General features: G+C 39.6%; 1 protein-coding gene across 2 annotated transcripts in view; it reads right to left on the minus strand.

Annotated features, from left to right (window-relative positions):
* Window positions 1-24856, minus strand: part of Farsb (phenylalanyl-tRNA synthetase subunit beta) — a 64258-nt gene that overhangs the window by 37914 nt on the left and 1488 nt on the right. For both annotated transcript variants that reach the window (XM_027397335.2, XM_027397336.2), the window contains exons 2-13: window positions 19112-19167; window positions 16491-16645; window positions 14621-14690; window positions 13281-13396; window positions 10587-10737; window positions 9295-9403; window positions 6855-6925; window positions 5220-5281; window positions 4239-4290; window positions 1022-1083; window positions 589-796; window positions 53-133 (exon numbers count right to left, since the gene is read on the minus strand). In XM_027397335.2, coding sequence (XP_027253136.1) covers window positions 53-133; window positions 589-796; window positions 1022-1083; window positions 4239-4290; window positions 5220-5281; window positions 6855-6925; window positions 9295-9403; window positions 10587-10737; window positions 13281-13396; window positions 14621-14690; window positions 16491-16645; window positions 19112-19167 — 1193 coding nt within the window. The remainder of the gene's footprint in view (window positions 1-52; window positions 134-588; window positions 797-1021; window positions 1084-4238; window positions 4291-5219; window positions 5282-6854; window positions 6926-9294; window positions 9404-10586; window positions 10738-13280; window positions 13397-14620; window positions 14691-16490; window positions 16646-19111; window positions 19168-24856) is intronic.

Below are 24856 nucleotides of genomic sequence, written 5' to 3' on the forward strand. Positions count from 1 at the left end.
TTCAGGGAGGCTGAGGAAACTTCAGCCAGACAGAAGTGAGTTGAAAACATACCAGGGCAAAAGTAAGAGCTTCAGTGAAGCCAGCAGCAGCCATGTCAAGTCTGAGGAGCTCCGTGAGCTTGTTGAGAGGAAACTGGGGAAAAAGCAACACACCACGACATTTCAAAGCTGCTTTGTTGTTTAGACAGATTCATGCAGAACATACCACTAAAAGGAAAGAAGCTTCTCTCCTCACCAGCAGACTGCTAATATCCCCACCACAGCATCCAACAGTCTCCCACCCCACCTCTCCCATACAGCGTCTGCCTTCAGGCCCAAGCTGAGAAAATGAATCTTCCACTTAACGAGATTCAACAAGAGCTCCACACCTGAAACCTGTCTCTCTTCAAAGAACTAGTCATCACAGGTTCTCAACTCACTCTAATCACTTGGGCATCTGTTTCGTATCCTTCCCATAGCAAATGCCTCTCACAGCAAAACACATCCAAATGCTGCTTAATTCCCAGGTTCTGTTTGTCTCGAAGCCTTCCTGGCACTCAACAATCAGTTGCTAACAACAGGAGTGTTTATTTAAGGGTGCAATCTCACTTGATTAGCTATGGTGTATGTTTTCGGCAGAGTCATCTGAATGTTGTTATATCCATAGGCAATAGCTGCGTCCTCCACGATGTCACAGGCATGGATAACGTCGGCTCTGGTGGGAGGAATTTCAACCTCAATCTGATTGCCATCACCTATGACTTCTGACTTTAGACACATTCTGGTCAGGAGCTTGGCAAGGTTTGCAGGAGATTCCCTAAAAAGAGAACCACAGCACAAACCATAAGCTTCCCTGGAATAGGTAAAACACGCTTACATTCTGTTTTAAGACAGTTACCTGAAATAGTAACCACTCTTTGAGTTCTGTTAGGTATCAAATATCCTAGCTTACTATCAAGCACTCTTTCAAGAAAAATAACTCACTGTACACTTTATGCCTAAATTATCTTCGCTCCCACCATAAATAAGTTTCAAAGCATACCTGATTCCAACTTTCTTGTTAATTAAATCAGCTCTCACCATCTCTTTTCTGTAAGCCAGCTCCTGAGAGAGAGAGAGAGAGAGAGAGAGAGAGAGAGAGAGAGAGAGAGAGAGAGTTTGAAAACTTCAATCGTTCCTCATCAGATGTAGTTTTCTAGTCTTTCTCATTCAAGCAGCTGTTGCAGCTTTATTACTCAGCCAAGAGACGATTCTTAGTGCCACACACTGAAATTAAACCCATGGGGGTTTTTTTGTTTTGTTTTTGGAGACAGGGTTTCTCTATCTAGCAGCCCTGGTTGACCTGGTACTCAGAGATCCACCTGCCTCTGTCTCTGTGCTAGAATTAAAGGCATGGGCCACCATTGCCCAGCCTAAACCTGAGGTTTTTATAGAACCAATTTGTTACACTTGACTCATATGAATATTTTCTGTCCTAAATTATTAGTTTACTTGGAAGTAATATAGTCCCAAACATTTTCTTTTACAAGGCCATCCCCAGCCCTACAATATAACACTATCATATATATCACTTCTAAGATGTTTACAAATGTTTCATCTTATGCAAGCAAAGTATATGGCCGAGGGACAACAATCCAACTGTCACAATAAACCATTCACTGTAATAGTGAGACTTAGGGAGCACATTTCTCAGGTTAGCCAAATGCTCCATGGGTAAAGGAGCTTGCTGCCATGTCAGATGACCTGAGTTCAACCCCCAGGACCCACATGATAGGAGAGAAATTTGTCCTGCAAGCTGTCCTATGACTTTGACTTGGGTATTGTAGTTCACACACCCTAAATAAACACAATCTGTTTGTTTGCTTGTTTGTTTCCTGAAACTGGGGGCCTTGTGCTTGCTAAGAAAGCATTCTACCACTGAGCTAAATCCCCAATACCCATAATTAATTTTTTTAAAAAAATGAATAAATTTCTCTGTTACCATTTCCCAAGAAGAAAAGTACTAAATGTTCCCAGACCTTTCTACCAATCTGCTCCAGGAGACAATAAAGTGGATGTGAACATGTCATAAACTGACATTCACTCTCCTTCAAATGGCAAAAAATCTTAATTACCTTAGGTGAAAGCACACATGCATAAAACTGAGGCTCTCCACCACCTTTGCAAACAGCTTATGAACACTTAGCCCAAATTACTCTCAATGTATAGTTATTGAGTGCACACAGGCATGCATGAAATAATGAAGTGACAGAGAGCCTAGCTCCAAAGCTCACACTATTAATCACTGACCTCCAAAACCTTACTCCTTTCTATGAAGCAGCACGGCTAGTGAAAGACAACAACCAACCTTCCCAGTGTTTTGAGGAAATCCTGCATTGCATATACGGAAGGAGTACTCCCCCTTGGGGAGTCCTGCTCTGCAGACAACCTCAGCACTGTTCTAGGACACATTTAAGAGAAAACATTCTTGAATCTCCAGCACTCCTTTTCAGAAACCCACAATTTTAAATTTACAAAAGTGCTCTATAATATATGAATGCGTTTATGAGGCTATCTATACCAGGAAAAAGCAAACAAACTTTAAAGCGTATTTTTCCTCTTCTTTACAAAAAAATATATATTGCTTTATTAAAACCTGACAATCACTCATACTTAAAAATCTCTGAGCTCCAGGCCAGCCTGGTCTACAAAGTGAGTTCCAGGACAGCCAGGGCTACACAGAAAAATCCTGTCTCAAAAAACAGGACCCAAGTTCAATCCCCAGCATCTACATGAGGGTTCACAGCCAAATGCAACTCCAGTTCCAAGAGCTTTGATGTCCTCTTCCGGCCTCCACAAGCGCTGCGCAGACACAGATACACACAGACACACAGACACACACACACAGACACACAGACACAGACACACACACACACACACACACACACACACACACAGAGCGCTCACATACACACTAATAATACCAAAATATTTCAAAAGAATATCATACTAGACACTAATGTTTTTAAGAAGGGTAATGTTTTTATCTTAGCAGATTTTATCATACTTTTACAACTATTTTACTGGCTGGGAGGAAGTAGAGAAAGATACTTCACACCAAGTCTAATGACTTAAGTTCCATCCCTGGTACTCACATGGTGGAAAGAGAGAATCAAGTTCTATAAATTGTGGGGCACACACACTCACACACAAATAAATGTAATTCAGGGGCTGGAGAAATGATTCATGTGTTAAAAGCACTGAGTACTCCTTGACAGGACCCAGGTTCTGTTCCCAGCACCCACATGACCGCCCACAACCATCTGTAGCTCCAGTTCCAGGGATATACACCCTCCTCTGACCTCCTTGAGCAGTAGGTCCAGAACACACATGGTGCAGACAGGTAAAACACTTGCATGCATAAAACTTTTAATTTAAAAAAAAAAGCAATTTTATGTTCTGATTCACTTCATAAATAACAGAGAAAGGAGAGAAGGAAGAAAGGAAGGAGGGAGGGAGAGAGGGAAAGAGAAACTCACAAAGGCTGATCAGAGAATGGTCTCACCGAACCAAAATCACAACTAAATGATTGTGAAAATGTTCCATTTCAAAATGACACCTTACAGTGCATATGGTGGCATATTCCAGAGGGAGACAGGAAGATCATGAATTCAAGAATAGCTTTAGTAACATTGTGAATTCCACACCAGTCTCAGCTACAAAGTAAGATCCTGTCTTAAAAGCAACCAAAAATAAATAAAGAATAAAACCAATTTCTACCAAGACCCCGTGTTTAACAATAACTGTGCTTACTTCTAATCCAGTCTGAACACATTCAGAGATACTACAGTGAAGCCTTCGGCAATTACAATTTCCAATGTGAACACACTAGCTTGATTTGCAGAACTAGAACTGAGTAATCGGAAAGGGATGAGACTATAAATCACCCAGCTAAACTAGTCAATAGAGGACAGATCAGAGAATTATATTACTAAGTAATACACCATGATGACAGCTACAGTCAGGAGCCTGCACTTAAATCCTTGCCACAACACTTACTAACAGACACCCATTAAACATTCCAGGCCTCATGACCTCCCTACAGAGAAGCAGCACACTGCTCACCCTCACTGAGAAATGAATCCCTGAGACATGGTGCAGGGTGTGCTGCAAGGCTGGGTGGGTGGTCAGATGGACTAAACACAGAGACACAAATACTCAACAATCACTACGGGAAATGCGGGTAGGACTACTATTATCATCATCTTTTAAGAACTTACTGGAAAGGTACTTGATTTTCCATTAGGAGAAACTACTTCAGCTGCTTCAACTCTAAAAATAAAAGAAAAAAGCTCATAAGTAAAATGCTTAAGAAAATGAGCTATAAATTCTTAAAATATACATGTTTAATAACTGTTTTATAGTCTAGTCTCAACGTGTTCGATTGCTCACATCCTAGCATCATCATTTTGACCAATCTTCCTACATACAATATTATTCTACCACTCCAGGTCCCAAGGCTCCCTCCCCAACCCCTTTATACAGTGGCCACCTGAAAAGCTTATTTCCCAGTGTATAAGGCATGCATCCTACATGGACTCCTTAACAATACTGATGTATATCCCAAACTTTACCAGGATATTATGTTGCAAGACAGAAGCTAGCATATAAATTCCTTGAAATGCAAATCATAAAAATAAGAAAACTTTATAACTTCAGTCATTTTTATTCTCATACATTTACTATGAATTATAACTGAGTCTAGCATAAGCTGATGCCAATACACAGTAAGGACATGTAGCTTTGCCATATCCTTTACACCTCTGTTTAGCTAGTCCTCCATCTTTACATCTTCAAGCCTACTGGTCAATAAATACCACTTAAATTACATTGCCTCCAAGAGGCCTTGCCAAATTGGCCTTACAAGTACCAGAATACTGGCAAAAGAGTAACACTTTCCACTTTGCATATTGTTTAGAGCTATGTCATCTCTCCAGATTTGTCCTAGCTACAGAAAGCACATCTAAATACACGCATTGACAGACCTTAGCTATATTCCCCAAAGCTGATATCCAAGCTAAACACATAAGAGTAAAGCATATGTCCCAATAAGGTTTTATTCTTTCTAATTTGTATATTTTATGTGTATGAGTGCTTTGTCTTCCTGTATATATGTGCACTACATTGTTATAAATAGCACAGGGAGGTCTTATAGCCTTAGTTTCAGAGCACTGGCCAATGATGGTGCTAAGTACACTTACGTAAACTGATTTTCACAGTATTCACTGAACATGGTGACAATAATGTCAAGCACAATTTTTGCCTGCAAAAGAAAAAATACAAATATTATGGTAACTTATAAGTATATTCTCACTCACTTCAGATGTAATGAATATTTATTATAATTTAGTCTTCAAACACCTAAAAAATGAACCCTTACATACACACTCTAAGAAAGGAAGTAGAATAAAAACGTAGGAGCAGGCTAGTTCTTATCTTCAGGTGTTCTCTATTTATGCAGCTCTCTGAGAGTTACAATCCATGACTGAAACAAATCGTTTCGTTCCCCACCCCAACCCTGGATTATGAGGTTTCAGGAGAGACAAATGGCTAGTTACTGAAGTAAATGTTATCAATTTCATAAGTCTCTGAAACCAGACTGCTGGAATCCTGGCTAAACCACTTACTAACAATGTGACTTTAGATGATCTACTTTATTCTCTCTGAATCGCAATTCTTTCTTTGGTTAAGTAGAGATAATAAAAATTCCTACCTTTGGCAACTATAAATGAACAAACAAACACAAAACACATGGATCATCCCTAATATGTAGTAAGAGCCATATAAGTTCTTAGGGTAAAGCAAATCCTTACTAGGCAGAGAAGAGTCTCTTAAGGGTCCTGTTTGCACATGCCAACTTCCTATAGGATCTCTCTATTTGCTTATCTGCACACCCTCTCAGCTTTCCTGCCCATGTATAAAGAGGTCGTATGTCACAGAACAAAGCTTTCCTAGCAATCAAATCCAACATTTGTAGTAACTGAAAGTGAGTGGACAGACAGGCGTTGGTGGTGCACGCCTTTAATCCCAGCACTCAGGAGTCACAGGCAGAGGCAGGCGGATCCCTGTGAGTTCGAGGCCAGCCTGGTCTACAGAGCAAGTGCCAGGATAGGCTCCAAAGCTACACAGAGAAACCCTGTGTAGGGTTTCAAAACCTGTCTCAACAAACAAACAAAAAAAGTGAGTGGACAACTAGGAAGCTGAACAATGTAGACACCCTCAGGAATGTAAGCTATAAAGTAACTAAAGATAAAGGTTCTTTTTACCCAATTCTTCTGCTTTGGTTTTTTTGATACATTGTCTCCAGTAGCCCTGAATTCTTGACCTTCCTGGGCCTTTCAAGGGCTGGGATTCTGGGCACACCACTCTCCCATACCCAGAACAGCCAGTTCTTTTTTCTTTTGTTTTGTTTTGCTTTTTTGAGACAGGGTTTCTCTGTATCACTTTGGAGCCTATCCTGGAAGGCATTCTGTAGACCAGGCTGTTCTTTTTTTTGAAGAAAAACTTTGCAAGTACGGAGAAGCAGACTACTCACTTAAATTAAGCTGATGTGGTAGAACGACTGCAGTCTCTATAGTCCATGTCTATCTTGCTAAGCTAAGAAACATATACTTACAAAGTTCTTAGAACTGGAAAGACATTAGGTGCTCAGTAAGCATTTGTAAATTAATGGCAGTACCATAAACAAGTTTATATTATCCACAGCATTTTAATTTTCTGTTTCGACAGTATGTCCCCACCTCTTATAACATTTTAAACTTTAAAATTCAGTCTTGGCCCAGAAGTAAAATGTATCTCATCTGACAGTATAGGAGTTAACAAAAGATTTTATTTACCTTAGTGAAGTCAGTTCCTGTGCATTCAATAAATATATTCCTAGTATTTACTGTTATTTTTGAATGATTCCCTGTAAACAATGACCAACAAAAATTTCAGAGATATGGCATAATACAAGTCTTAATTTTTAAAAGCAAAATCACATTTTAAAGTTAGAAAATAATCTAAATACCCTAGAAAAGGATATACAACTTTTTTTCCTTTGATTTTTGTAGATAGGGTATCATCAGCCTAACTTAACCCAGAATTCACTATACAGCCCAGACCACAGTGATCCTCCCTGGAATCCTCAGCATTCCAAGAACTGGTGGTATGAACCACTATGCCTGGCTATAGGCTATTCCTTATACAAGTATTTATTTAGTGTTTGTGCCATGGCACATGTATGAAGAACAGAGGACAACTAGCAAGAGTTGTTCTTGTTCCACCATGTAGGTTCCAGGAATCAAACACAGCTCAGCAGGTGTAGAGTCAAGTGCCTTTACCTTCTACTGAGCCATGCCACCAGACCTGGGATTCGAGACTTTTAAGCTTCCATAGCAAGTTGGAAAATACAGATAATCTTCATCATCTTATGATATAACTGCAAACAATCCCAGGACTTAGAAAGGAAAGGCAGGTGGACTTGTGTGAGCTCAAGGCAAGCCTGGTCTAGACAGCAGTTTCTGGACACCCGTGGCTATGTGGAAAAACCATCTCAAAACATAAAACAAACAACAACAAAAAGAAAACTAAGGTTTAGAAAGATTAAACCACCTGATCAGGATCACAAACTATGAAGGACTAAGGTTAAGGTTAGTTTGGATCTATTAACTTGGAGGTCCACATTCTTGACCATCAAAACCACAGCCATTCTCAATCTCAACATTTCCCTCTCATCCTGTGTCAGCTAAACCTCCTTCTGATCTCCCCAAAGCCACACATCTGTGGCTTAGGCATCATTAAACTGAGTAAACACATGTAAGCTGCTTTATAAGCTTTCTTCACAAGGGAATTAAGAGTACAAAATTTAAATAAGTTTTAGTTTATAAAACTACAAATCAGGCCAGGCAGTGATGGTGCACACCTTTAATCCCAGCACTCGGGAGGCAGAGGCAGGCGGATCTCTGTGAGTTCGAGACCAGCCTGGTCTATAAGAGCTAGGTGAGGACAGCCTCCAAAGCCACAGAGAAGCCCTGTCTCGAAAAATCCCAAAAAGAAAAAAAAAAAAAAAAGAGCAAAAACAAACTACAAATCAGAGCTTGAGTTCAATAAAGAGACTTGCTGTTAATACCAAAACATCTACATAAAAGCAAACAAACAAATGAAAATGTCTCTTGCTCTTTTTTACCCAAAGGGCCGGTTCACTTGCCACTTGAGCCTGGCAGCCTGAGTTCAATCCTGGAACCCACCCACATTGTGGAGGGGGAACAGACTCTTGAAAGATGTCCTCTGACCTTCACACATGCCATGGTATGCATGCTCCCACACCAGCCCAAGTACATAAACTAGCCAGACACTAAAAATATCTAAAATATCAATCACCCTGAAAGAATGTGACAGAACCCATGGATTAGTATCAGAATATATTTAAACATGCATAGATTTTTACAGTTACAAATTAAACACATACCCTATTTCATTCAAAATAGTACAGATTTTTACATAAAAATCAGCAATTAAACTAAAGGTTTTGAAAAATACATAAAAAGAACTTTAAGATAAAAATCTATGGGACTGGAGAGATGGCTCAGTGGCTCAGAGTGGCTCAGAGCACTTGTTGCTCTTGCAAAGGATTTGGGTTCAGTTCCCAGCACCCGAATGGTAATTCATGACCATCTGTAACTCCTGTACTAGGATTTGATGTTCTCCTCTGGCCTCCACAGAGTATCAGGCGCACATGTGGTGCAGAGACACCATGCAGGCAAAACATTCATACCCATAAAAAATATTTTTTAATTTTTAAATAACAAAATCTACAAAAGACCTGAGATTCAGTCTGTAGGGAGCCGTCCCTGCATTCTCCATTACAAGATGGCGCCTGCATCCGGCAGGCACCGAATGTAAACAAGATTATTGTGCAGGCGCTGGGTAATTTTCCATTCCTTGATCTCTGCCTATTCCGTGGCGTCATATGGCCGGATGAGCTACAGCCAATCATAGGGTGACACGTCCCAGGCGGCGGCTGCCAGCCTTTATTAGGGGACGGGATTCTTGGCTCAGTGTCTCCGCTCTGGTAAGCTTATGCTCTCCCCTCACAAGATGCATTAAAGCTTGTCTGCAGAAGGATCCGAGTGTCCCGTGTATGATTTCTTGCTGGCGAGAAATACAGAGCGTGCGCGGGACATATGGTGCCGAAACCCGGGAACATGTGAACATCTCCAGCACCGCGGAGATGTTCTTCTTATTAAATAATAAGAAGAAACTGCAAAGATCCATGCTCTTCATGAAGTTCCTTACCATTTATTATTGGAGGCATCGAGAGGACCACACCATTGCTGTCATAGATAACTGGATACAGGGGCTTATTTTCAATGATATGTAAATAATGCTTAAGGTGGTTGTCAGTCTGAAAAGTATTCAATAAAACAAAATTATTTATTTCTACTTTAACAAGCTGACACTAATCTAATGTTTAAAAAGTCAGAAAAACACCAAAAATGTTCTAAATGGCAGAAAGCTATAAACCATAAACTTTACCAGTATAAATGGGCATCTTAAAGTTTGCATACAGTCTCTACCATCAGAGTGAGATACGAAACAGGTCATTTTCCCAGAGTGAAAGTAGATTTGCATTGACACTGCCAAATCATCACAAACAAAATGCAGCCATCTCAAAATTCAAAAAGAAAAATTAAGTCACTGGTAAGTTAGGAGAAACTATTTCTTCTTGCTATTTTCAATGTTAAGTGATGGCTGAATCCATTCTCACTGTTGCTAATATGCTAATAACTAAGCATGCTAATGACAGGGGTAGATATTTTGCAATGGTATTCCTCACATATACAAAATAGCTAAATTTCTAGTTAAACATGCAAGAATTAACCCATATGAAATTATTTATCCTTAGATTATACTGTATCAGAACAGATTAATGTTTATTTAAATAAATAAATGAATACAAATGGGGTTATTTAAAATAAGTTTCTTTATAACTTATTATCAGCAAATACTTGATTTCCACACCTGTGTGCTATACCTGTATCCCTACAGTCACGTGAGAAGAGGTCATTGAGCAGGAAAGCTCAAAAAGCCCTGGTGCAGACCCCTTTCTAAATCAGGTGAACCCATTTCTTTGGGATAGAGCCCAGACACTCCTCTGTTTCTTAAAAAGCATTCACTATCTTTTCCTAATTCAAGACTTGACATGAAAGGCATTTCATGGTTTATTCAAAGCTATGGGGTGATAATAATAATAACCTTGTATGTAAGGTAAGGCTAGTGACTCCCTCAAAAACACTGTTATAAATCGTGCACGTTAACTGCAAATTGAGAAGGAACACATACATGTCTATTTTATTTTTTGGTAAAAAGAAAAACCAAAAATAGTACCGAGTTAATAAGACAGCTTAGCAGGTAAAGGTGCTTACCTCCCACAAGCCAGGCAATCTGAGTTCAATCCTCAGATCCATTCTGGAAGGAGAGAATCAATAGGCCACTGATCTCTACATCTAACTATGGAACATTCAAACACAGATGTGTGCACGTGCACAAACACACACAAAACAAAACAGAAGACTTTTTTTTTTTACCTTGTATATATTCATTAGTTCACAAGCTGTATACTCCTTGGTCTTATTTAGAGGCTTGAATTTGATATCTGAAGGACGTTTTGCAGTAAAAGTAAATGGGCCTGATAAAGTGTCCAAGTCATGAGTGCCAATAGCAACCAATGCTCTTTTTCTAAACGTCAAAAAAGGGATAGGAGGAGAAAAGGGGAAATGAGAGTGAGACATCTTAATATTCTGTAGATAAGAGACCGTATGTTTTAAAATTTTATTTTAAACACTTCCTTAAAACAGCCCATGCCTGCTACATAACATCTTTATTGCAATATAACAAATTCTCACAATCATTAAAATAGTGAGAACAAAGTGTTGGTTAAACATTAATAGTAGAAACAAATGCTTTCCCAAGTATTGTGTTCTTATGAGGGAGGGAGGGAGGGAGGAAGATTTTTCTAACATGTCCAAAATAGACAATCTGCCAGTCACTTCCTAACTATCATTGCTTGTCAGTCTTGTACCTTATTCTTTTAAAATACTCTACTTTGCTGCAGGCAGATTGCTCCCATCAGGTTGCCCCTGCCCACTCACTGCACCCTTATAATGTACAATCAACAACTTTTTTCTTCAAAATAAATTCAGCTTATTATTTTGCTTAGTAATGCCATATATCAGCAAGCTAAAACATAGGTTTTTTTTAATATAAAAGGACTAAGAATGTTATTTAGAATCCTAGGAACATGTTTCTACTATCTGAGCAAAGGTATTTTACAAAGAAGAAAACACATAAGCACTAATTGCCAAATTTGATTTGTAGTTTTAAGCATTTTTCAACCCTGAAGAAGATATCCAGAATATTCCTTCTAGGCTGTCACTGGCCTGTCCCCATATACACCACATATACATCCCTCCAGTCAGTGCAGTTTCAGGAGCTTAATTATTAATTCGCTTTTCTATCTTTTTTCAGTTTTCTATTTTAAAGAACACGTAATGTAACCGTCAGTATTATCTTTGGATTCACATAATTTGTTTTGAAATCAACACAAAATAGCTAAAGCTAGAGTTTCTCACCACGAATAAATATTCAATTTTCTTTTTTGTTGTTTGTTTAGACAGGGTCTACCCACACAGTCCTGGCTAGTTTGGAACTAGGCTGGACTTGAGTATATAATGAACTTCTTGCTTCTGCCTCTTGAGTGCTAGAAATACAAATGTATACCGCCATACCTGGCCATGAATTCATTACATTTCTGTCCCCTTTGTTAGACAGGGTGTCACTATGTAGCTGGCCCCGAACTCAATCTGTAAGTTAAGAGTTAGAGTAAAACTAACTCACAGAAATCTGTCTGCCAAGGAAATTACTTCAATACTCCCATTCTTACCTTCCCTGACTATTAGGGCTTGGGAATAAAAGGTTTAAAGAACCCTGCACTAGAGAAAACAACACGGAAAGTGATGTGCCATAAAGCTCAGGCTAGGACATCTGCCTAACACAAGTAAGGCACTGGGGTTAGTACACAGCACAATCAGAGATAAAGCAACTACAGTCATGGATGTTCAGGTTGTTTCTATTTCATTTTTTTACAGTGTTGTGATCAAGCCTAGGCCCACACTATATATTAGGTCTATGACTATCCCTCCTCAAGTTTTATATGCTAAAACTAGAAAGTATACCAAGCAAAGGAACTTTTACATTTTTTCAATGCCAGGCTATCCTTCAAATTACCATGGTTTATACTTGGTAATGTAATTAATAAGGATCTAAACAAGGTTGGGAGCATATAGCTCAATGGTAGAGTATTTACATGCATAAGGATCTTGGTTTGACCCCAGCATGCACAAATAAACAAACCATACTTACAAACATAATTTTTAAAATGATTTGAACAGAAAGAAAATAAACAAAAAAACTTCTAGGAATAAAAATCCTCTACATACCACACATACACCATTCTTAAGATTTTTGTTTGTATTTATGTTTTATACATATAGCTGCACACACACACACACACACACACACACACACACACACACACACACGTACACGTGCAGGTCCCAAGAAGCCCTGAGGCTGTCACATGACCTGGCTGCATCATGTGGGTGCTGGGAACCAAAAGCAAGGGCAGCAAGTCCTCTTACATTGCACCATCTCTCCAACCCCACACACACTGGTCTTAAACAGTAACAAACTATCTACCTGGTATAGCAAAGTGAAATTCTCCCATGACCAGTGTTTAGAAATGTTTTGAAAACAATCTGCAGAAGGTTGTGTGGTGGTTTGAAAGAGGCTCATATGTTTGAATGCTTGGTCCCCAGGCAGTGGAAATATTTGAGAAAGATTGGGATGTGTGGCTTTGCTGGAGAAATTGCATCTCTGGGGGTGAAAATGGAATTTCCAAAAGCTCATGCCATGCTCAGTGTGTCTCTGTCTCTCTACCTGCTGCCTGAAGATCAGAATGTAAAGCTCGCAGCATGGTGCCTTCCTGTCTGCCTGCCACCATGCTCCCGCCATGATGGCCATAGACTAACCCTCTAAAACTGTAAGCAACGCCCCCCCCCCCCCCAAACATTTCCTTTCACTGTAAGTTTCTTGGACATGGTGTCCCTTTTCAGTAACAGAATAGTAACTAAGACAGGTAGGTACATGAGACAAGGAGATGGGAAACGGAAGGGATGGAAAGGAAGCAGGAGAAGGGGGAAACAGGATGAAGCCCCATGAACCTGCAAATATTCTGGTGTAGTTTCTCTTGAAGTTCAATGAAACTGTCGTATCGATCTTTCGTGAACTTGATATTCCGGAGAACGGCTGCTACAGCAAATGGACGTACTTTAGCTGTCTGGAAGTCAGAACACCATCAAGACAGTTAGTACTATGGCTTACCTTTGTCAAAGCCATTTTACCACAGAAAAGTGGTCACAAATTTTGACTCAAATAGGCATATAGTCATGTAGTCAATCAACAGGAGTTAAGTGGTAAGCAGGAGATATACAGGTATTATACAAGCAGATGTACATTTCAGTATGATTTTGGAATACTAAATAATTAAAGAACAATTAATCTTAAATAATTTGTTCATACGCCTTACTTTTACCAAAAGAATTCCTCCACATTTTACTTTTATAAATTTTATTAATGTACCACAATTTAAACAAGTGTATCTCAAATATGTCTTATTTATTTAATCTTTTTTTTTTTTTTATAGCAGACATTGAACACGAGCATCTCTCAGACTAAGCTAGTGCTCCACCACTGAGCTATATATAACCCCGGCCCTCACGCTTTTTCTTTGTTGTGGTTTGGACTTTTTGAAACAGGATCCCTCTCTTATGTACTACAGGCTAGCTTCAAATTCACTGCACAGATGATGCTGGCCTTGAACTCTTCATCTTCCTGCCTTCACCTCCCAAGTTCTGAAATTACAGGCTTGCACCACCATACCTGGCTCAAATGTGCTTTGTAAAAGCAATTTACTTTGTTTTCTTTTATTTCTTAGTAGTAAACTGGCCATCTTTTAAAGATTATTATTTTGCTGGGCATTGGAGGCGCATGCCTTTAATCCCAGCACTCGGGAAGCAGAGGCAGGCGGATCTCTGTGAGTTGGAGGCCAGCCTGGTCTACAGAGAGAGTGCCCCAGGTTAGGCTCCACAGCTACACAGAGAAACCCTGTCTCGAAAAAAAAAAAAAAAAAAAGATTATTATTTTATTTTAAAAGCACAGGTGTTTTGCCTGCATATATGTCTGTGCATCGCATGTATGCCTGGTGCCCACAGAGACCAGAGAGACCATCAGATGGTTGTGAGCTGCCATATGGGTGATGGGAATGGAACCCAGGTCCTGTATAAGAGCAGCCAGCACTCTTAACTGCTGAGCTGTCTCTCCAGCCCCATAAACTGACAATTTTTAAGGGAGAAAAACTGCAAATGCACCAATGGAAATAACACATGACCACAGGAAATGACATTTGGCAGAAAGGTTGGCTTTGTTGCTTTTTCCTTCCTAACTTTTAATACATGCATAAAGGGGGAGGGACTACAAGAAAAATAAGAACTTTTCTTATTACCTCTTCTGTGATAATCAATTTTTGGATTTCTCCCTTAGGCATTACTCGTTTATATACTGGAGCTTTTATCCTAAAATAATATTAAAACAAAGTTACTAAAAATAGTAAGACTATTTGATAATTACATCTTAATGCTTATAAATATAAAGTGCATATACATAAAATCAATAGCATTAGGGAAACAGGTTAAATTATAGTAAGTCAGCTTTGCTTGAACATTAAAAACAAGAAAAGAAACTGTCAAGCTTCCTAACATTTACAATTCCCCCAAAATGCACAGAATACCCTATAGTAATGAGTCTCTCACTTGAGTCCCAGAAAAGACCACAAATCCATTAACAGAGCAACAAGTGTTCAAGCCCCTGGACTTGACAGTGTTTAGGTTTCATTGCAACCACAAGATTCTAAGTTTCTAAGAATAAATAAAGTTCATTGGTGTTGAAAATAGTGCATCCCTGGTTCTATCCAAAGTTACTGAATCAGAGAAGGCAGTGTGAACGTTTGGTGACTGGTACAGAACGAAGGCATTTCTAGCAACCTGATATCCCGCAACACCAGGCACTGCTGTTAAGTCAGTTCCTCTACAACCCACTGAGGAGTTTGTTGAAGCTCAGATCCTAGCTCTCTTGTGTTGCAAATGCTACTGGTTTATGGTCCACACTTCTAATTGTAAAGGTTGAAATCACATCCTAACTTTGTATAGACATAAACATTCACAAAGTGTTTGAAAACACACATCCTAGCTGGATTTTGGTGGCACAAGCCTTTAATCCCAGCACTCGGGAAGCAGAGGCAGGTGGATCTCTGTGAGTTGGAGGCCAGCCTGGTCTACAGAGCGAGTGCCCCAGGATAGGCTCCAAAGCTACACAGAAAAATTCTGTCTTGAGAAACCAAAAAAAAAAAAAAAAAAAAAAAAAAAACACATCCCATCCTAAACAGGAATGGCTGTACATGCATATAATCCCAGCACCTGGAAGGCAGGGATAGAAGAACTACCACAGATCTAAGGTCATCCAGGGATATATAAAAAGGCCACCTTTTTCAATACACACACATAAATACCCATATCCATGAATTAAAAAAAATAAAAATAAAAGATCCTGACCTGGGGTCCTAAAATCCAGTCATCTAATTGTTAAGCATAAAAGCAACTGAACAAACCCCTGAACTGAAAACACTTAACCAAATAACCAATAATCATTTCAAATATCCACATTCATCCAAGCATTTCATAATTTTAGAATGCCCAGAAACCAAAGGCACATTCCCTTTTGCAACTGACCAGATGATATATGTAAGTAAATAAAAACAAAAATAATTAATTCTGATAGCTCTATGTTCGTCTTCTTTATCTTACATATTTACTTATCACCTTTACTGCATGCTTAGTTTGAAACGCCTTAAGAATCTTCATTACACATCAGGAGACTAAAACTGGAGAAGCCACGTTTAACATGCCCAAGACCATACACCCACCATAAGATATTCAAAATCTCCACAAGGGTCTCTACCCCAGGCTCCTTATGACTATTAGGGTAAAGGCAAATAAAGTTCATTGTCACTCTACTTTTCCCTCGTGCTTTAACAGATCTCATGAACTATCCATCACACTGGCATTACTGAGGGAAACCAACAGAACCTTGCTGAAAGACTTTCATGGCATCCCTAAGATCATGTACTCCCAGCTTTAAACTATGTTTCCCAATTTTGAAATGGCTACAATCCACATGACTCTTATCTTCCAATCACCATTTATGCTGACCTAAAGCTGTGTTACCCATATGAAGTTTTTCCTAGAAATTTAAGCCTGATTGCTGATAACAACGGAGAGAAAAGAGGAGTCAACTTCACAATGTGCACAGTTCCTTACCTTTCTTTGAAGACTTGGAGTCCCCGAGCCAGTCCTTCCAGACATAGGAGATCGTATCTGTTGGCAGGCACGTCAACCTTGTAAAGCACAACATCTGAGGCCCCCTCTGCCTTTACATTGCCTTGTTCCTTACTTATGATTTGCTTCTCAGAAGTCTAAACAAGCCAAAGAAGTTTAATAAACTACAAAATATCTTTTCTGCAACAACAACGACAGAAAAATGCTACACATGCCATAAACACAGCAGCCAGAAATCCTGTTTTTCACCCCAGAACACTATAATCCATCTAAAGCAACCAGTGGTCCACCAGCCAAATCATGCACCCCACCTGTTTTTGCAAATAATGTTTTACAGATAAGCACAAGTACATATGTTATTATCTACTGTCATACACTGAGACAACTTAGTTACGGGAGAGACAATATAACTCCAAAGCTATGGTCAGTATCTGCCACTTCACACAAAAAGTTTTGCCATCCAAAGGAAATGGAAGAAATCGTCAAGAACACAGAGGACAACAAAAGTGTCAAAAAGGCACAGATGAGTCACTGCATGAAAGAAACACCACTCTGACAACAACCCTGGCAAGTAGCCCCACAGCACACATGCCTAGAAGGAACACAAGGACGAGAGTAACAGTACAAAGGCAAATCAGACTACCCAGAGAGCAGAGCTGTGCTGAAAATTAGAGGGACAACAGAAGCAATGGAAGCCACAGAGAGCTAGCCAACAGAAGAGCCAAGGAGTCCACCACAGCTTAGAATCTAATACAGCAGCAGAGCTTAGAAGACCTTGGGCATACTATCACAGAGGACAACAGATTTTTTAAAAAGTTCAATTGCACTCCTATTTGTTACATTTATTGTGTACAACAGCAGGGCACTATAAATACATTTAAGAAAATTTCAGTCACAACTCAAAGTTGGAGTCAAGTTAATTTCAAAGTGTTACTGTTACCTTTTATATAGAAATGCTACTTAATGGGAATCCCACCAATGGCCTGCCAAAAGAACAGAGGGGCTCTGCAACATGCCACACTTTTTGCTTTGCATGACACCTTCCTGCCACACATTGACTAATCAAGCCTATCCACAGTAAGAATTATAACCTGCTACCTGGGGAAAGGAAGACCATCAAGATGGACAGACGGGGACAGAGGAGGGCAATGTACAATGACACATATATGAACATGTCACACTGAAACCCATTTATTCATATGCTACTCAAAAATGGGGGGAGGGATAACTACAGTCTGTATTTGCATGGGTGGGGATGGGGGGAACCTCACTTTGGTCACTAAGCACTGCGGGCCTTGTCACCCTTGAGAAAGTCATGGGTCCACAGTGTTGGGACTGTTTAAAGTTGTTTCAGGCTCTAAAACACATCTAACCTGATCCTCAAACTTAAGAGGCAAAATTGAAAATCAGAGAAAATGGTAAGAATGAGGAAAGGAGAAAAAAAGAAGAGGGGAGCCGGGCATTGGTGGCTCACGCCTTTAATCCCAGCACTGGGAAGGCAGAGGCAGGCAGATCTCTGTGAGTTTGAGGCCAGCCTGGTCTCCAGAGCGAGTGCCAGGATAGGCTCCAAAAAGCTACACAGAGAAACCCTGTCTCGAAAAACCAAAAAGAAAAAAGAAAAAAAGAAAAGAAAAAAAAAAGAAAGAAGAGAAGAGAAGAGGGGAAAGGAAAGAAGAAGATGGAAAGAGGCCAAGGAAAAAGAATTAAAACTGAAATAATGTTTAATTGAAACAGTAATAAGATTAATATTTTTCAATGAAGAAAGCTTAGATTCTTGCTGAGATGGCAGATAGCAGAAGAGCTCTAAATAAAGAAGTGGAAATAACATGGTAACCAGAGAAATGAAAGTTTCTGAATAAAAAGTAGCCTAAGATTTGCAGGGGGCATCAATGTCATTTTCAGACTCAGTTCATGAAGCCCATATGTGAAGGCTAAGCTTCAAGTACGACCTGACAGAAACCAAAGAGCCATAAATATATTCCAGAGCCAGAAGGCATGATCATATGAAGCAAATCATCTGTTTCTCAAAAATGAGGCCTGGCAAGACAAATTGTGAGATCAAAAAGGCAAGTAATCCTCCTGAAAACAGTACAAAAATGCCAAACTGCTAGAGTCTAACCCATAAGTTAATAACACAGCAAACTCTTAAAATAAATAAATAAATAAAAGAGGTGGGGGGTCATACAAAGCAAATGGTTATCCAATATCAAATGACCAGCCCTGAAATCATATACATACAAGAAACACTACATAGAGTGAGGTTATATTTGTGTATGTGGAAATAAGTGTATGTGTATGCGTATACATACATATGTAAGAACAATTAAAGAAAAAAGAAGCCATGTATTTAAAAGAGACAAAGGATGGATACATGGAAGGGTTTAGAGGGAGGAAGGGAAGGGAGAAATAATATAATTGTATTATAATCTCAAAAATGAAAATTACTTTAAATAAAGGTTTTTTAAGGGATAAAATTTGCAACACAAATTCATCAAACAAACAAACAAAAAACCTCAGGGTTTATTTAACAGTAATAAGAAAACATTTTTTTAAATGTGCTTATAGACAGAATATCTTTAAAACAAAAAAAAATTGATACATACAATTTCATCAAGTTCCAAACCAAATTCAAAACATAGCTCGTCAAATTCTTCATCAGCTAGGAGAGAAAAAAAAAAGAATGTTAATTTTAATGTGTTCAGTACAAATGAAAACTATTGAACCTTACCTACTGCTTAATTTCCTAAGCCTGGACATTCTATCAGGCATCAAATATCACTATTTTGTCTTTGGTTGTTTTGGCTTTTGGAGGGCTTTTCTGTATAGCCTTGGCTGTCCTGCAACTTGCTCCATAGACCATGCTAGCCTCCATCTCACAAAGATCCACCTGTCTCTGCCTCCCAAGTGCCAGGATTAAAGGCATGTACCACCACTGCCCAACTTACCAGTTTTTGTTTGTTTGTTTGTTTGTTTGTTTGTTTTCTAAAGCTCAGAACCATGTGTAATAGCCTGAAATATAGCAGGTCTATAAACGGACAAAGTTCTCTGATGTGCTTTGCTTTGCTACCGAATACAGCATCTCCAGGGGTTTCATATTATGGAACACTGAACACAAACCATCAAAGCCATCACGTTAGTGAAAAGCTAGACAGATGTTTTAAGTTCTAAGGTAAAAGATGGGACTTAGTATGTCAAAGGCTCTGAGCCTACTCTCTAGTATCAAAGTATCTAGTAACAAGGAAAGATTTGCCTGATGCAAACATCAACCAACAATTAAAGGGCTAATTACTCTAGACTAATATCAACTATAGAATTTGGTTACCAGTGCCAAGATGTCTGTTCAGACTCAGAAAAAGAATCATTAAGTAGTATCAAATGAGAAAGCAGGCTCAAAATCATAGGACTTATATATATATAAAGGAATGCCACTAAACCTTGGTATTTACATAAGATTCTTTCAGGCAGCCTGATATTTGTTTTCAGAACCACACTAATCAGGGTTTTGACTTCTACCTTACTCATACTGAGGGCTCAACACCTATGTAAACTTTACCAACAACCTCATCTGTAAAAAAAAAACCCACCTTTTGCCCCCATTTTTAGCATGGAACCTTAAAAGGATATAAATGGACCTGGCATAGCACCCCTGAAACACAGTGAGTTACAGCATTTTCATGGTCTTCACTTATCAAACATTGAATACACACCACAATTACCACTATATTCTAGTGAAGAACTAGATGTCTTAGGTTTCCTGAACCAGGACTAGGAGTTGGCCTCGGTGGCAGAATGCATGCTTAGTATGTCACAGGCCCTAGGTTCAGTTCCCAACATCAAAATAAAACAACAACAAAAGACTTGTCTGATCTAGACATCAAACTTCAATTCAATTTAGCAAATATTTACTGCCATTATGTGCCAAGCAACAGTACTAGATGCCAGGGTTACAAAGATAAATAAATTACAATTCTTGCCTGAACTACTTCCTTCTCTAGCAAAGGAATCATAAGTGTAAATAAATATTATAAGTAAATATACCCAGTACAAGGTGTAGGGTGGCACAGAGTTCCTCTTAGGTTCACTTATAGCTACATAAAGAATGTCTTCATTAGCTAAAGATTGGAGGGAGTGAATCAAGTGCTTGGCAAAGCTGGGAACTCCTAAGTAGTTCAATATGGTGAAGAATAAAGTTTGTGTTAGGAAGAAACAGGATACAAGTAGAAAAAGGGTAGCTCATGACATGCCAAGGGACCTGCCCTCTGTCCTACCCGCAGGCAATGGGAGTTGCACTCAGGAGCTTTTCAGCTAGGCAAAACAGGATTAGATTTGTTTTTTGCTTTATTCCTTTTTCATCCTTAGCTCTAGATCTTTGGTATTTTTTAAAACAAGGCCTTATATGTAGACCAGGCCAGCCTGCAACTTATATATATTCCAGGGCTGGTCTCTGACTCCATCCAGATCCTCCTGCCTCAGACTCCCATGTGTTTCTATCATAGGCACCAAGCTTGGTTCCCTACATCGGCACTTTTTAAGACTGGAGGCAGGGTGGAGGATGACTGAGGAGAGCCTCCTACAAGTGAAACACAGAGGTATACACTTAAGCCAACAGCATATGGGAAAGAAGGAACATGAGAAATGTTAGAAGCCTTACAAGGCTCAATGGCTGGCTAATTACAGGAGGAACAGGGAGGGAGGGAGGGAGGGAGGGAGGGAGGGAGGGAGGGAGGCAGGGGGCAGGGAGGCAGGGAGGCAGGGAGGCAGGGAGGCAGGGAGGCAGGGAGGCAGGGAGGCAGGCCAGGATAGCTCCCAGCTCTCTGGCTCAGGTGAAAAGGGTGATGCCATCATTAACTTGTGTATGAAGTAACTGAGGTAGCTAACCTCCAACATGGCCTGCAATGATCCTGCCTGTGTGTGAACTTACATATGATGCAATCATCTGAGTGAGCTAGGAAGCAGATGCTCAGGCTCAGCCAATCCTTGAGGCAACTACAGTTCTAGCTGACAGCCTGCTTGCAACCCAGCAAGAGCCCTAGAGCCAGAACCACCCAGCTACCCTACTCTGATTCCTGTCCCTCAGACATTGTGGGAAGCAACAAAAGCATATTGTATTCTACTCCTAAGAACTGGGATAATCTGTTAGGTAGCAACAGATTACTAATACAAATCTTAGCCTCTGTAAAGGGAGTGGTACTATAACCAAAACTGGGGGAATGACTTTGGAGTCAGCAGGCTTTGAGGAAAACCTACTTAAGAAAACCCAAGGGGAGGGCCTCAAAAACACTATTAGCTGAAGCCTCACGGTCTTGAATCAGGATACAGGGGAAGGCAGGGAGGAAAGTGAGGTAGTATTGCAGGAAAATAGAAGGGTATCCCTGTTACATAAGGGAGAAATGTGATCAGTACCATTCCTGCAGGTACAGGGACTGAAGCAAATGTACTTACCTGACAAAACTAAGATGTCTAATCAGCGCTCAAAGAGCAGCCTGTTTGTCGACTAGTTTTATTTTACCACTTATGTAAAAAGAGACTGACCTAGGAAGAGCTATTAAACAAAAAAGAGCCAGGATGTTGATGGGTTAAAAAGTTTTGCCTTCCGAATGTAAAGCAATGCTAAAATGAAGTAAGTTCTGGGCAGAGACCAAATCCTAGACTTAACAAGATAGAATCAAGGGTATGCCTGAAAACCTCCAGTCAGATCAAAGGCACAATTCATGCAAACAAAAGGTGTAAAAAAGAAATAAAGGGTGTTCCTCACAAATCCAATTAATAAAACAATAAAGTGTAATTAAGAGCACTGTATGAAAAAGTCCAAAGTACTGAAACAGCTAATTTCAGAGATTTTTGGAGTCTGTGGTTTTTAATGAAAAGGAATCCAGCAAAAATTCACCAAAGACCCAGAAAGTTTTTAGAAAAAACACTTAGGCAGAGACATTGAAGGCTTGAACTGAAAGGGGGCGGAAACAAGACAAAAGGAAGTCTTTGAGCCCCTAAAATTCTATTAACAGGAAGTAGACTGAGAAAACTAATCAGCTGTGAAGCACATGCTTCCTGGGGATCACTCAGAGGGTGGAACCAGAGCCCAGAGGGCAAGGCAGAGCCATGGAGAATTATCCCAGGCCCGAGACCTAATCAAGACCATCCAGCATTTGCCATTCGATTTCAGAACTGCCATGGACCAGTGGCTCCTTTGTGAGCTCCATTTTCTTCCCTTTAGCAGTTACCCCAGGCCTGTCCTCTATGGCATCTTAGATGTATGAGAGACACCTACCCAGTGCTCAAGCTTCTCAGGTCACTAGTTAACTCATCACAAGAAGCTAAACTCAAAAAACTACATCCCCAGACCCTCATCCACCTCAGACCATATTTGGATGATGTGACTGTGGACTTTGAGCTGCTGCTGCAAGATGACAGTTCTGGGCCAAATATATTTTGCATGTGGATGAACATGAAGCATTTGGTGGTTGGCGGAGAGACTATGACACCAATGACACCTAACTGCTTATCTAGTCCCCTTTCAAACCAGGTCAGGACTGGTCCGTGTGAACAAGAAAAGATAGAAAAGGGTGGAATAGCACTTCTGAGCAATTAACAATCATTGAGAATACTACTCGAGCTCTCCAATTTACCTGTTCTCCAGAGTTCTCTCCTTCTGGAACAAATTGACAAAAGCCAAGGCAGAAGGAACCAAAGCCCTGGTCAAAGGTCAGCAGGTAAACTAGGCCTGCTTAAGAGAACTTAGGGATGGGAGAGATGGCTCAGGAGTTTAGAGCACTCTTTGGTCTTGCAGAAGACCCAGGTTGGATTTCCAGAACTCACATGATGGCTTACAATCAACTGTAACTCAAGTTCCAAGGGATTTAATGCCTTCTTCTTGCATCCACAGCACCAGACATGTATGTGGTGCACAGCAAGACATTTTATACATATAAAATAAAATGGGTAAGCCTAAATAATAATAATAATTAAAAAAAGACTTAGATGTGTGGTGGTGGTGCATGCCTTTAATCCCAGCACTCATGGCAGAGACAGATGGATTTCTTATGAGTTAGGGAACCAGCCTGGTCTACAGAGGGAGTTACAGGACAGCCAGGCCACACAGAGGAGTCCTGTCCCAAAAAACCAAAACCAAAAGAAAACTAAGAAAGAAAGAAAGAAAGAAAGAAAGAAAGAAAGAAAGAAAGAAAGAGAAAGAGAGGGAGAGAAAGAAAGAAAGAGAGAGAGAAAGAAAAGAAAGAAAGGGGGAAGAAAGATTAACAGAAGGAAGGGAAGAAGGAAAAAAAAAAACAAAACAAAAAAAACCCAACAACTTAGAAGCAGCTTCTCCAGCCCCAGTGAGCTCTTGAGTTGACTACAATCTGGAGTAAGATCTGCAATCTGGAGTAAGATTTAGACCAGGACCATCAAACCTTGATTCTGGACCATCAAAAACTAAAAAATGAACAATTACTGCTATAATATACAAAACTTTTGTTGGCTAAACAACAATGAAATGAATTGTATGGCTCTATTAAAATATACAGAGCCTAAATTATGCCTTATTCCTTTAAACTACATATATTTTTAAAAGACAAAAGAACCAATAATAAAATCATGAGTAATTTCCTCCAATAAAATGGTAGACCTAAAACACTATCTGCTGGTGGGGCCCACAGATGGCTCTGGCAGTACTACTATACCAAACAGGGACCAAACTGAAGAGCAATGATAAGAAACCAGTTCACAGGAAAATGAGTAGCAAAAGAAAACAACTGAACAGAAAGGCAATCAAAACAGAGACTAAGAAGACAGTTGTTCCCAGGAAGACAGAGGAAACAAATGCCCTGAGTAACAGAAAGGAGAGAGAAATGTGCTCCCTAACAAGACATGGAAAGTGACAGTGGCACCTGGAAATAACAATGGGATTTCAAATGGACAGCAACCCTAGGAGGGTCTAAATAAGATGGATCTAAGAGCACAAAGGACACATTATCTGAAAGCAGGAAAAAGAAGGAAATGAAAAAGAAACGTGGGATCCACACTTTATTTGGAAACTCCATGTTTTGATGAAGGAGCTTTTCCAACCTCAACCACCACTCAATTACTTAAAAAGAAAGGTTTCAAGAAAGAACACACTGAAGAGTATCACCAACCCAGCTGATGAATATCTCAGTAACATCAGTATTAAGGGTAAAGAATTTCAAAACATCTTATAGTTAACTATCTGTGTGGAAAAATCACGCTTATTTGATCAATTGTCATTTGAAAGTGGGGAGAAAAAGGAGACAGAATTTATTAAAATATTATCGGATAAAAACAAACAGGTTATAAGTCCCATTATCCCTTAAAATGAAGATAATCTCTTACTTTCC

The sequence above is a fragment of the Cricetulus griseus genome, chromosome 2, assembly GCF_003668045.3.
Source record: "Cricetulus griseus strain 17A/GY chromosome 2, alternate assembly CriGri-PICRH-1.0, whole genome shotgun sequence".
Classification (NCBI taxonomy): Eukaryota; Metazoa; Chordata; class Mammalia; order Rodentia; family Cricetidae; genus Cricetulus; species Cricetulus griseus.